Source organism: Leptonychotes weddellii, chromosome 12 (genome assembly GCF_054177405.1).
Source record: "Leptonychotes weddellii isolate Sample4059 chromosome 12, ASM5417740v2, whole genome shotgun sequence".
Lineage (NCBI taxonomy): Eukaryota > Metazoa > Chordata > Mammalia > Carnivora > Phocidae > Leptonychotes > Leptonychotes weddellii.
In genome coordinates, this window is record NC_138380.1 from 20,135,294 (window position 1) to 20,148,545 (window position 13,252).

Below are 13,252 nucleotides of genomic sequence, written 5' to 3' on the forward strand. Positions count from 1 at the left end.
AAGAAGAAAGCACGGGGTTCACACTTACCCAGTCCTGTGAGTTTGGAGGAGCGCGGCCTACCACCAAGGCAAGAGTGAGGGTAGCTTGGCAGCTGAACTGGAGGCTGGTTCACACCAGACACTGTCCTGGACACGCCTGCTGGCTTCCCCGTGCCTCGAAGCCAAGCCCAGGGTGGCCGGCTGCCTCGTACACATCCACCTGGGAGGTGATGGCCCAGGGGAGTTCTGGGCTAGAGATGCAATACGTATCTACTCCCCTGCAAATCAGATGTTCTGCTTTGCCTCTTACTAAGGGGGCAAAATGCATGAACTCCAGAGACGTCTTCCATGGGGTTTTCCCCTTAGCTTCTGGGACCATACCCCGTCAGGTAAGGAAGGCTCGAGCTTGCCTGGGCCTTTGCCAGCTTCGGGGGTCGCTGAAGCCCATGCCTGCCTGCTCACAGCCCCTGTTGTTTTCTATCCCTGCCCCCTGTGCAGAGTACATCCAGAAATACGCAACGGAGGAGGCACTGAAAGAGCAGGAAGAGGGCACTGGCGACAGCTCGTCGGAGAGTTCCATGTCTGACTTTTCGGAAGATGAGGCCCAGGATATGGAGTTGTAGTAGAAAAAGCACCTGCTTTTCAGAAAGACTATTATTTCCTAACCATGAGAAGCAGACTATAATATTCATATTTAAACAAAGCAATTTTTTTTATTACTAAACAAGGTTTTTATGAATAATAGCATTGATATATATATATTATATATCACCCTTTAGATCTTGATTTCTTGGTCATTTCTCAACCTGAGGTGCATAGCATATTCCCACATTCCATTTTGGTAGCAATATGCGGTCGGAATGCATGCATTCATAAGTCCATTTGGCCAAGTCAGCCTGTGTGCTACTGAACTGTCAAAAGAAATAGCCGCTCTGATAGATAGACATGAGTAAAAATAACAGGAAAAAAGTTGCTTCTTTTATTGATGGTTCCAAAGAAACAAACCAAACCAACCAGCTCTTGGATGTGATGCTAGAATAGTGCTTTTTCAAAATGGACGGGAGGAGCTGGGGGAGGACCAGGCCTGCTGTGGGAGCGTGTCGAGCCAGCCACGTCAGAGCCCGAGCCGCTCCTCCCTGTGAATCCCAGGTGGCCCCGTGTCTGGAGTAACATTATCAAGCAGGGAGCTAATTGGAGTATTGAAACATAAAACAATTTTTGACTCTGGATTTTAAGTAGTTTTATATGTAGATTCCTGCCTGTCTCACTACCAGGCCCTGCAGCCACAAGTGTTCTGCTTTGGAGAACCATTTGGAAGTGTTTTCTGAACCTGATTCTTTTTCTTGGGCTAGAGCTTGTAATCCATACCTTTTTGAGGGGACAGGACAGGACAGGAGGAGTAAAGTGACTGGGAAGGTGTTCATCTCCTCCAGCACGTGCAGAGTCACATCCTCATCCTATTGGCCACTTTGAGACTGCTACCCTGGACTAAGAGCTTTAAATTTGAGGGTGGTTGTGGGTGTTTTTGTTCGGGTTGGAGCTTTCCCCCCCCGCCCCCTCCTTTCCTTTCCAGTTTTTTTTGTTGTTGTTCTGTTTTTTTTTTTTAATGGTGTGTGTGTGTGTGAATTGTGCTTAGGTTGCAAATTTAATCTTCACCTCCCAAGAGATGGCCTCCTTGGACAGCCGCTCAGTGGACCATTAGACTCGGCAAGAAGACCCGTCTCGTGGCCCGGGTACTCTCATTCATGTTTTTGGTTTTGTTTTCCCTTCTGCTGCTCTTGGCAGGCAGCAGCCTGGTCATCATCTGCTTGTGGGAGTGGGAAATGGGTATTTTAGACCCAACACACATTCTAAATTTAAAATGAGTAATAATTGGAACAAGTAAAGGTCCTTGTACCCAAAGGGACTGTACGCGGGAAAAACAAACCACTTTTTTCAGAGCGGGACTGAATAGGAGGAAAGAGTTGAGAAATACGATGCAGTAGAACAGGTGTTGAAGGAAGAATATATTTTCTCCTGTATGTGTTAAAGAGGAAATCAGACAGTTTAAAATGCCTGCTAATCAAATGTTTACTCAGCTCACCATATGTCCAGGTTGCCGGCAGAGTTTCTTTTCAGATATGAGTGTGTTACCTACTGAATTTGGAGAACCTTAGACAGCAAGTCTGTATCCCTTTTTTGCCACAACCAATAGGACAATAGCAGAATTAGCCAATTCTGAAACCTTCTAAAAGACAATTCTTGAACGTCCCACTGGGATAATTGAATTTTTCTTTCTGGTGTGTGTTTTTAGTTTAGAAGTGCTATCTGTTCCACAAGATTGGAGTCAATGAGGTTGGAAGATATCCTATCTTTTTTTATTCAAAAAGCACAATCAATCTTTTCTTTGAAAATCTATATAAAGTACAACTTGCTTTTAGCATGATTATTTTCCTAAATAAGAGACAAAGAATTTACTTATTTTATGTTAATTACGGGCATGAAGCAAAAAGGTTTTCTTTAAAAAAAAAAAAAAAATTTAAAGTGCAGTTAGTAGGGCTGTGGTTAGTTAACCGTACTGAGTTATCTATCTAGCATTTGTGGCTTGTTGGAGGGGTAGTGTTAACTATTTAACATGGAATGGTGTGCTTTAACTTCTCTAGCGCGTTGTCTTCTCATTACTTTGGGGGAGGGAGGGTCTCTGCTGGCCTTGTCCGACCTGCTTACCTGCCCAAGTAGCAGTTGCTTGTGCTATAACCGTTTAAATTGTAGGTGCGACTTAGGGTAGGCTTTAAAGTGCTGGGTGGTGGTTTGAGTTCAAACAATAAAAAATTGTATTTTTTCAATATTGTATAAACAATAGTGTTCTAATTACCTTTCAAAAAAAATAATGTCCAAATAATAATTGCTTTTAATCTTGACAAAACCAACAAAACAAGTAGAGCCAAGTTTTGGGGAATGTATGTGAGCCATGGCTCTGCTCCCTGACTAAATACCTTTTTCTCGAAAAAGACATCGGCTCGCCGCAGAGTGAACGCCCTGGCACTGGGAGTCTGGTGGTGCGGAATTTCCAAATGAAGACGTGTCGGGGGAGGTCACAGGGGTTAAGAAGCGGATCTGAGTATGGCTGCAGCATGTGTGCGTGTGTGTCTGTCCATCCAAGTCTGTCTGATGAAGGTGTAACGAGGCTTCCCTGTTAGCACAGGAAGCTCCTGGCATTGCTACCCAGATCACTCTGTACCCTCTCATTCTGTGCAAATCTATCCTTTCTGGGCACTAACCTTGGTCCCATGCATGCTTTCGGCTGTGTGTGGGGCTTTTCCTCTCCTCTGAGAAATTGGTTTTTGATAAGTTGAACAGAATCCCTTTTTATGCTAATTTTTTGTCCCTTCCTGTACCTGGGAGAGGTAGGTAGGAGAAGGAGACCATGCTTCTAGGTACAGAGGGAGCTGCAAGAAAGCCTGGCTATGAATCAGAGGACTCTGGCCCCCAGTGATCGATGATACAGTACTAGAAGCGGGCATGTGACAGCACCAAAAGCTTTTCCAGGTTTCCCGTCATAACACTCAGAAAAGCTTGCTTTTAAAGGTGGTGGTAGCAGGTCAGAGTTGCTTCTGGCAGTTTCCCTCCCTTTCTTAGTGTACCATCGTTTTTGAAGTTTTTGTGGTTGACCAGCGCAAGCCATCCTTTGCCCCTGTTCAAATGACCGAGCTCAAGCTCTCGCCAAAACCGAGAAGCGAGGCGGCCGCAGCCCAGAGCCCGGAGCCCGGAGCCCGCTGCCCTCTGGCAGCCCCAGCACTGGGGCCTGGGGGGTTGCATTTCGCGGTAGCCAAGCGAGACGATGGCATTTTGCTCTTTTGTCTTCGATCTTATCGCCCTCCTTGAGGTGACTGTGCAGTTTCAACCAGCATTTTATACTAGTAAGGTAGTTCTCAGAAGTTGCCATATGTCTCTCCAGTACCTAACGCCGTTCTTCCACTTCAGAAGCTGTTCTTGTTGCCAGCTGGCTGATCTAAGCTCCTGAGGAGTGTCTCCCCTCGAAGGAATTTTTTTTTCTCCTCAGAATGCTCCCTGAAGCCCTCGTTGGCCTTGGCCTGACACTTGCTTTTCATTAGGCCTCCTGTTATGGCTGAGAATCATGAAAGACAGATCCTCTGCTAGCCTTCATGGGTGAAGTTTCTAGACACCAAGTTTCTGGAAACTGGTGTTTGATTTTAAATGGCGCATGGCCCTTCTACGTTCTAGGGACTCAATCAGAAAAAGTGAAAGCCATTAACGAGTTAGAGTTCCATTTCCTTTTACCAACTTCCTAACCGGGTTCATGGCCTTCTTGACTAAAATCAAATCATTTCTGATTGAGCGCAAAGACCTGCGTTTTCTTTGGACTTCTGAATCCATGTTCATATTTTCTCTGGCCACTGAACACCTTGGCAATTCCATCCAGGATTGGGGTGGAGGCCCCTGGGGGAAGGGGGAGCTCACCGTCGTTGGGCGGGCAGGGTCTCCACCCATCTGAGGAAGGGCCAGGACTTCACTTCAGCAAATACTCGTCTTGGCTGTGGGCTTGGGAAGAAATGGCCATTATTTACTGATTGTATTTGGTACATATTGTGTGATACTTGAAGAGAAAAGGGACTTACCAGCCCTTAATTGAAATCTAAGCTTTTTATCGCTTATTTTTTCCTTGCCCTGTCTCCTCCCTTCCACCATTTTCCTTGCATTGTGATGATCTAGTGGGCACTTCTGTCAACAGGACAAATGCCTCCTCTGACTATAACCTCTTAATAGTTGTGTATAATGAAAACTGTAAACTTTTTTAAATAAAATGTGTATATACCTTGGCAAATGGCTGGACCTTGATCAATAAGATGATAGCCTCAATGATTACTTAGCCCTTTCTTAAAAACAACTCCCTCCTTATTCATCTGACTCCTCTCAGCAGCAGACGTTGGCTTATTTTTGTTTCTGAGCGAGAAGCTCTTACAGAGGCAGGTAACTGGGTTAGTGTGGGAAGGGTGACACTCCCTTTAGGCGGTCGTAACTGAGGCCCCACCTCCAGAGTCCTGTCTCTGCAGCTGGAATGGTTGGTGACTGCTGACTGTAAACAAGGCTGGCTGTGAGGCTTCTCCACAACCTTGAAGGCCTTGAAAGGCCTCCTCTTCTGTGAAGTCCTGTAGCTTGAAGGACCCCACCTGCCTTCATGTGGATCAGCAGGAATGGCTTACATGTTGCAGGTCAGCCCAAATCTTCCAGACCCTGTCAGCTAATGCCGAGCGAAGGATACCCGCTTGGCCTGGAGTTCACAGGCGGTGCAGCTTCCTCCCGGACCTCACTGCGCCAAATGCCAGCCTCAACCGGGAGGGTCAGGGAACCGTGGGTTTTAAACAGCAGAAGGGTTATCACTGGGTTGATTAGCTCAGCATTTCAGTTCCTTTCTAAAGCATGTGCCCTCGATGGCCAGCAGATGGCGGTGTTGCCTCATCTACTGGAAAATCCCACTTGGGTTCGATTTTGTGAGAAGGCCCTTAAGACAAAGGGAAGACTTGGTCACATGCTTTCATTCCCCCAAACACTCTTCCACTGTTTTCTTCTCCTTACTCACTTTTCCCAAACTTCTTTTATTCCTCACTGCATCCTAACGTATTCTCCGGTAAGGCCCAGCTTTGTTGTCTATCAGGGAGAGGGAGAGTAAGGCCACCTAGGTGCTCTGCTGGGAATGAGCACCTTAAGGTGTTCCTGGGGCAAGAGAGCCCTCGGCCACCCGGGCTCCCTCCAGTGCTCAGAAGCAGAACATTCAGCAGGTTCTTTGCAAGTGGTGCTCACTGACCGCTCAACCTGGAATAGTGGATCAACCAGCACTGTCAGTTCCAGTCCCATCTCTTTGTTAGCTGTGTGGCCTCGGGTTCATTTTTTAAATGAGGTCCCTCAACTGATAGGTTCTGACTCTGACACTCTGTGACTCAGAACTCCATCCAGTCTCTGAAACAATACCATATCACGGGATATAGTATCCTGAGAGGATATTCCAGCAACCTGTGAAACTGCGGTTTCGAGATCAGACGTTTAGAGTTTTGGGACCCAAACAGCTTCAGGACTTCAGAGCATCCACTTTCCAGCTGAAAGGAGAACTGAGAGATGTATGGGTCATAGGAGTCTAGCCTACCGAGCTCACACGAAGGAGCTGCTTTTAAAACTCCATGAGTCTTCGGGGCACTCACTGGGGCTTGGGTTCCCCCCCACCCCCCCAGTAATCTTACCCAGTGTCACTCTTGCCTCAGCCTCAGTCCAGCTGCTTCCCAGGTGGCAGGTGACTTTCCACTGCCTGCCTAAGGCAGGAAGTACCCCTTTCCTATGAAGGGACCCAGGGTTTCTGAGCTATATTGTCCTGGAAAAGACTTGAGGACCCTGGAACTTTTGTCACCTTAAATTCTCTTGCCATCTCTGAAGCCTGCTCTCTATCTCAGGGGATGGGTTCCTGTGACACTAGACCCTGGTGTTTCCTGCTCCCCACCTGGAACCAGGGCAAAGAGGGTTTCAGGGCTCCCACAATCCCTGGCTCTGCAGAGGTCCTGGAGCCGCCTGACAGATGGAGCAGCCTCGTTTATGAGGAGCCCACAGGCTTCTCAGAGACCCGGATCCTCAGATGAACCCAGGACGATCCTCCTTGGGTCAACCCCGCTTTCCCTGTGTCTCATGCTGTGGGGTTTGTGCACCCAGAATTTCTTGGAACTGAAGAGTTACCCAGACAAGGGATTTAATATTAGGTTAAAAATACAGGGATATTTCCCTTCTGGCTCTGTGTGTGGGGTGTGAGTGTACGTGTGTATGTCTATAATGGGTTTTTTTTCCCTTTAAAGGCTGGAGACTTCTGTGGAGCCGGGTTCCTCAGAACCCTTTGGGCCTCAGACTTGGCTCCTAGGACCTGGTGTCAAGCAGTCAGGGGTGGCAGGGACAGACTTGGGCTCCCTAAGAGAAAAACGGCCCTCCTGGCTATCCCGTCACTGATGATTAACCAGGAGAGGGGCTGCTGCAGAGCAGTGGGGTTTGCCCTTCAGGTCTCTCTCAGCTTCACTTCCTGTGACCCCTACCAGCTAAGAGGTCCCCTGAAAAAGCTTCAGCCTAGATTCCGTTCCTTTCGGTTGTATAAACAGTGACTCGGGTGCCTGCTGCAGTCCACTAATATGCACTTAAAATGTGTGGAACAAAGCTTTTAAAGATGCACCTCTAAATATTTCAAAAGAAATATGTACTGGTAACAAATCATTCCAAACACACGTGAAAGTCTTCCAGAGAGAATTCAGAGAGAATGGTGACATATAAGCAGTTGCTGAAGAGGGCTTTCCCTTACGATCCGCACACTGGCCCTGAGAGCCCCTGGGGAAGGAAACCTGGACTTGGCCCCATTTCACGTTAACTGCTTTGTGAGGCACCAGGAAACGAGCACAGAGCAAGTGGCCCAACCAGTGGTGGCCAAGGCTTCAGGCCATAGGTGAGTGTTCTTGCCAGGAGTTCACTCTGGGCCAAGCCTTGTGCCCATCTCCAACACTCGTGGGGACTGTGGGCACCAGTGTCTATGTGAGCCTCATCCTGCCATCTGGGGCCCCTAGGAGATGCCTCTGGGTTCACCCTGTGAGCCTGAGCCTGTGCCTTTTGTCAAGGGATCACTCCCATGGGCTTGGTCCCTGAGGGTCAGGTCTTTGCCCACACACATCCCCATGTTCACTGATAACCATGTCACCAACCTCTGGGGCCTGCAGTGGAGTCAGAATATAAAACTCAGACTTAGCCCAACCCACTCCCTAGAGCAAACAGAATGCCATCCACACATTTTACACAACTTTCTAGTAGCCATGTTCTTTTAAAACAAGGTAAAATTAATGTTTTTTTTTTTACCTCAACATATCCAAAATATTTCAGTGTATAATTACTATTTAAAAATGAATAGCATTCTATTTTTGTACTAATTCTGAAGTCCAGTATGTATTTTACCCAGCACATTTCAATTTTGGACACTACATTTTCAATGTTTAAATTGGCACCTCATCCTACCAAGACAAAGTTGTGTTAGGGAAAATTTTGCACTGCTTGTTTTTTACAAAACTTGTAATTTAATTACAATTTGCTTGTAATTTAATTACAATTAAATAAGACGAAAAATTCGGTTCCTCGGCTGCCACCCTTCAAGTGCCCAATGGCCACAGGTGGCTCGTGGCTCCCTACTGGACAGCGCAGCCCTGGACGCCTCCAGGTACAGCAAGAATTTCTTGGAGAAGCAAATAAATCCCCAGAGCGACAGTTCCTGGGAATGTGGACAGAACCCAGAAGCTCCCACTCCGCAGAGGCTGTTCCGGGCCCGCGCGGCCTTGGAGGGGCGGGAAGCGGCCCCGGTGCGTCGGGTGCAGTGGGGCTGTCGGGCAGGGGGGCGGACCCCCCGGGCCCCGCCGCGCGTGCAGCCCGGGGCCCGCGAGCCACCAACCCCCGCCCCAGCCGCGGGCACTCCGGGGCTCCCGGCCGTCGTCTGCGGAAGCGGAAGTGGCCCACCCACGAGCCGGAGGGGCTCGTCCCCGAGCGGGCTGGGCGAGGGGGGCGCGGAGAGGTGGGCACCGAGAGGCGCGGCCCACCCCCGGCCATCTTGCGCGGCGGAGCCGGCCCGGTCCGGCCCTGCCTCGAACACCAGGGGGCGCCCGGGCCCGCTCCGCCGCTCGGCCCCCGAGCCCGCAGAGCCGGGCGGGGCTGGACCCGAGGGCCCGGGGGTCCCTCCCGCCGGAGACCCTCCGCCCCGCCGGCGGGGCTCGGCAGCTGCGGGGAAAAGAAAACAGCGAGGCCACCGAACACCGAGGCCGGGGAAGCGGCCCCACCCGCAGTCACCCGGCCTTGACCCTCCGCGCCGCTTGCTCCCTCGGCCGGGCTCCTGGTGGCCGGCGACAGATGTGGCTGCTTAAGCAAGCAGGGGCGGGTTGGAAGGTCAAGGCGGGGCCCCAGAATTCCGGGGAGGCTGTACGACAAGATTTGGGAAACGAGAGGAGCTGAGGGACTCCGGAGACCCGGCATGAGCAAGGCCACCCTGCAGGCGTCTCACCATCCCTTCCTCCCTGCATCACGTGCGCACGATGGAAAAGCCCCAGCAGGGGCCAGGGCCCCCTACAGGGGGTGGGAAGGCAGAGAGGAGGGCGGTAGGCCTCTTCTGTGTGGTCACGCGGGGGGAAGAGCCCCCTTCGGCACAGAGGTGCCAGAGCCTACGCGCTCACTTCCTCTGTGCCAGGCCACGGCAAAGTCCCGGGCAGGGGGGAGGCAGCTCACCCCCCCCCCCCCCCCCCCCCCCCCCCGCCTTCCCAACCCACCTTTTAGGCAAGGAGCACTACGTGTCACGAAAGCGCCACAAACCACAAGGAGGGGCTTCCTATAAGAGGGGGCTTGATCTGGGCCCCTGGCTGGATGGGAAGGAATTGGATCAAGGCGGAAGGGAGCAGGGCAGCCCAGGTAGGGGAGTGGCGGGGAGGAGGGGACTGAGGAGCGGCTCTGAGGGGAAGGTGAAGGGTTCAGGCTGGCCTGGAGGTCCTGATGGGAGGAGAGGTTGAATGGTGGCTTGGGGCCATGTCAAGCATCAGAGGCATGAAGCACAGGTTCAGAGGAGAGAGAAGTAGGGTGGGAAATTCAGTTCCTACTCTATGCCATCCTAGCTTGAGCTTCCACTTGCAAGGTCACCTCATGGTCCAGCATAGCTGCTAGAGCTCCGGAAATCATATCCCAAGTTCTAAGGCAGCAGGAAGAAGGAAAGAAGGAAAAATTAAAGGTCCTCGTCTCCCACATGACAGCTCCTTTTCAGGACGCTTTTTGGATACCTCCTCTACACTTCCATCTCCTTGGCCAAACTGAGACACATGGCCACATGTTGATTCGAGAAGTGGGGAAATGAAATGTACTGAATGCGTTGCCCCCTTGAATAAAATTGGGGTTCTACTAATGCAATATGTGGACCTTATATTTTTAGAAAGTGTTGGAACAAGTCAGCTCTTAAAACATTAGGAAACGGGGCGCCTGGGTGGCTCAGTCGGTTAAGCAGCTGCCTTCGGCTCAGGTCATGATCCCAAGGTCCTGGGATAGAGCCCCGCATCCAGCTCCCTGCTCAGCGGGAGGCCTGCTTCTCCCTCTCCCACTCCCCCTGCTTGTGTTCCCTCTCTCACTGTGTCTCTGTCTGTCAAATAAATAAAATCTTTAAAAAAAAATTAGAAAACAGTTGGAGAAATTTGAACAATGAATGGCAATATGATGATATTAAGAAATCATGAAAGGCACCTGGGTGGCTCAGTCGATAAGCGTCGGCCTTCGGCTCAGGTCATGATCCCAGAGTCCTGGGATCGAGCCCCACATCGGGCTCCCTGTTCCGCAGGAAGCCTGCTTCTCCCTCTCCCACTCCCCCTGCTTGTGTTCCCTCTCTCGCTGTGTCTCTCTCTGTCAAATAAATAAATAAAATCTTAAAAAAAAAAAGAAATCATCATGAAGTTATTGCTTTTTATGGGTGACATAGGGATTGTGTTTTATATCCTAGTGTGTGTGTGTTCAAAGACTACCTTTACATACTGAATTTATGGATGAAATTGCATGAGGTCTGGACTTGTTTCAAAATAATCCAAGGGGAAAAAAAATAATCCAAGGGTGGGAGGAGTGGTGATCGATGAAACTAGGTTAGCCATGTGTTGTTTGTTGAAGCTGAATGATGGGTACATGGGAGTTCATTATACCATTTTCTCTACTTTTGAATAGGTCATAACATTTTCTTCAAAGTCCTGCTATTAAGTAAAAGTATTGAGATTCATATTTTAAAAATTAGCGTTCTAAAACACTGGAGGTCTATTATTAAGGGATAGTGGAGGTTGGCTTTGGGGATGCTCAGAGCAGTCTCCGCCAGTCGCTGGCAGCTGAGCTCAATTCCTAATGGTCAGAGATTGTCTGAACGTTCCATGATCTGTGTCCTCCAACAGGCCTGGGCCCTGTCCTCCTGGCCGTGGTACCAGCTAGATTCCTCAGTTGCCCGCCACTTACTGGATCCTGCTGTATGTCCAGATTGGCATCATAGGCCTGAGAGGAGGGGGGTATAACTGAAGGCATTGAGACCCAGGCCCAGGTCCCAAGCAGTTTATGGTTTATTTGAGCAGACAGTGTGAATTCAAGGACACCCACGCTCCACGCAGTCATGCCAAGAGAACAGGTGGTGGATTGTTTCAGGTGTGTTCCTTCAGCAAGAAGGGTGAGGCCAAGGTGAGCAGGAAGGGGGCATGCAGGAGGCAAGGATGAACAGGGCCTGGACTTGAGGTGATAGGGAGACGAGGCGCCTCTGTCTGGCGAGGGGAGCAGGATTGGGCAGCTGTACTGAGGGGCATGTCTCAGGGGCTGGGGGAAATCTACAGCTCTGTGCCTGTTCCTGGCCCTGGCCAAGGAATTCAGTCTTCAGGATGAAAAGGCAAGCCACAGGGTCTCCCCGTGGATAACGACAATGATAACAGCAGCAACAACATCTAATGTTTTAGGGTTCCGGGCCTCGAGCTGTGGGCTTCATTTATAGCAAGGCTGGGAGGCCGCTGTGATCTCCCTGCAGTGCACACCTGTTGCAGGTGCCTGCCCAGCGTCTGTTCCTTCTCCTTCTGGGATCAGTCCTGCCATGCTGTTTGGGGGACCTGTCCCTCCTCGCTCTCCTCCATGTGGGTTTTGGAGGCTAACTCCCTCTTCCCCCTCCTTGCAGTGTGGGCCCCCTTGACCCTGCCAGCCCATCAGGCGTCCTGCTCTGAGTTCAGAGAGGACCCATAGCTGGGACTTCTGCTGAGACCACTGATAAAGAGATCCTTTTCTCTCTGGGGTTGCTGAGCTGCTGGAGGGGAGCCTGGAGCCAGGCTGGACAGCCTGCCTGAGAATCTCTTCCCTGGACTTTTTCTTCAAATGAGAACATGAAGCCCCTTTATTGTTGAAGCCAAGTCACACTGGCTTTCTGTCATTTGCCATCAAGAATCCCTGGGCAGGGGCACCTGGGTGGCTCAGGCATTAAGCGTCTGCCTTCGGCTCAGGTCACAATCCCGGGATCCTGGGATCGAGCCCCACATCAGGCTCCCTGCTCGGTGGGAGGCCTGCTTCTCCCTCTCCCACTCCCCCTGCTTGTGTTCCCTCTCTCCCTGTGTCTCTCTCTGTCAAATAAATAAATAAAAATCTTTAAAAAAAAAAAAAAAGAAGAATCCCTGGACACCTGGGTGGCTCAGTCGGTTGAGCATCTGCTTTCGGCTCAGGTCATGATCCCAGGGTCCTGGGATTGAGCCCCGCATTAGGCTCCCTGCTCCGCAGAAGCCTGCTTCTCCCTCTGTCCCTCCTCCCACTCATTCTCTCAATCTCTCTCTCAAATAATAAGTAAATAAAGTCTTAAAAAAATAAAATAAAAAATAAATTTGTTTTAAAAGATACTCGCTTTTATTAGTCACATAATGCTCTTTTTTTTTTTTTAATTTGACACAGAGAGAGAGAGAGAGACAGCGAGAGAGGGAACACAAGCAGGCAGAGTGGGAGAGGGAGAAGCAGGCCTCCCGCCGAGCAGGGAGCCTGATGCGGGGCTCGATCCCAGGACCCGAGGGAAGGAAAAGTAGACAAGAACAAACAAGAACACAAAAGCATTGCTGGAGACTGGGGAAGAGGTGCAATAACCAATATGATAGATTAAAAGCAAAACAAAACAAAACTCTTCTCATCAAAACCCTATTCCTAAGCCAGAAGGGAGGGAAATGAAAAAGCGACCCAATTTCCACTGCAGAACCCTACCCCCTCCCCATGGCTGGTGGCCCCAGGTTCCTTTGATCCTGGGGAGTGGTTGAAGGCTATAAACGGAGGAGGGGTTGAAAGTTTAGGAAGCGTTGGACACCGAGATCTCATCCGCAGTTCTAAACCTACCCAGGCCTCTGGCCCTTTCCACTGGAGAGATCAGAGGATTTTGCTAAGGGAAAGAGCAAGCCAGGGGGCTACAAGCACAGTTCAGGGAAAACCAGGGCATAAGTGAAATAACATACTGAACTGAATGGGGTGACCTCAACTCCTTCCTCTGCTCCCCAGAAGCCCAGCAGCCAGGCTTATTCGATCCAAGCAGGAAGTGGGAGGATTCCTCCATGAGCACTCGAACCAACTCAAGAGGAAGGACCCAAAGAAAGACACTATGGGTGGCTCAGTCGGTTAAGCGTCTGCCTTCAGCTCAGGTCATGATCCCAGGGTCCTGGGATTGAGTCCCACATCATCGGGGCTCCCTGCTCTTCGGGGAGTCTGC

At 50.3% G+C, this 13,252-nt stretch overlaps 1 protein-coding gene across 7 annotated transcripts in view; it reads left to right on the top strand.

Annotated features, from left to right (window-relative positions):
- UBE2H (ubiquitin conjugating enzyme E2 H) overlaps nt 1–4,804 on the top strand; it is a 107,371-nt gene extending 102,567 nt beyond the window's left edge. For all 7 annotated transcript variants that reach the window (XM_081800094.1, XM_006729221.3, XM_081800095.1 and 4 more), the window contains one exon: nt 478–4,804. In XM_081800094.1, coding sequence (XP_081656220.1) covers nt 478–602 — 125 coding nt within the window. In that variant the 3' untranslated portion in view covers nt 603–4,804. The remainder of the gene's footprint in view (nt 1–477) is intronic.
- The last annotated feature ends 8,448 nt before the right edge of the window (nt 4,805–13,252 follow it).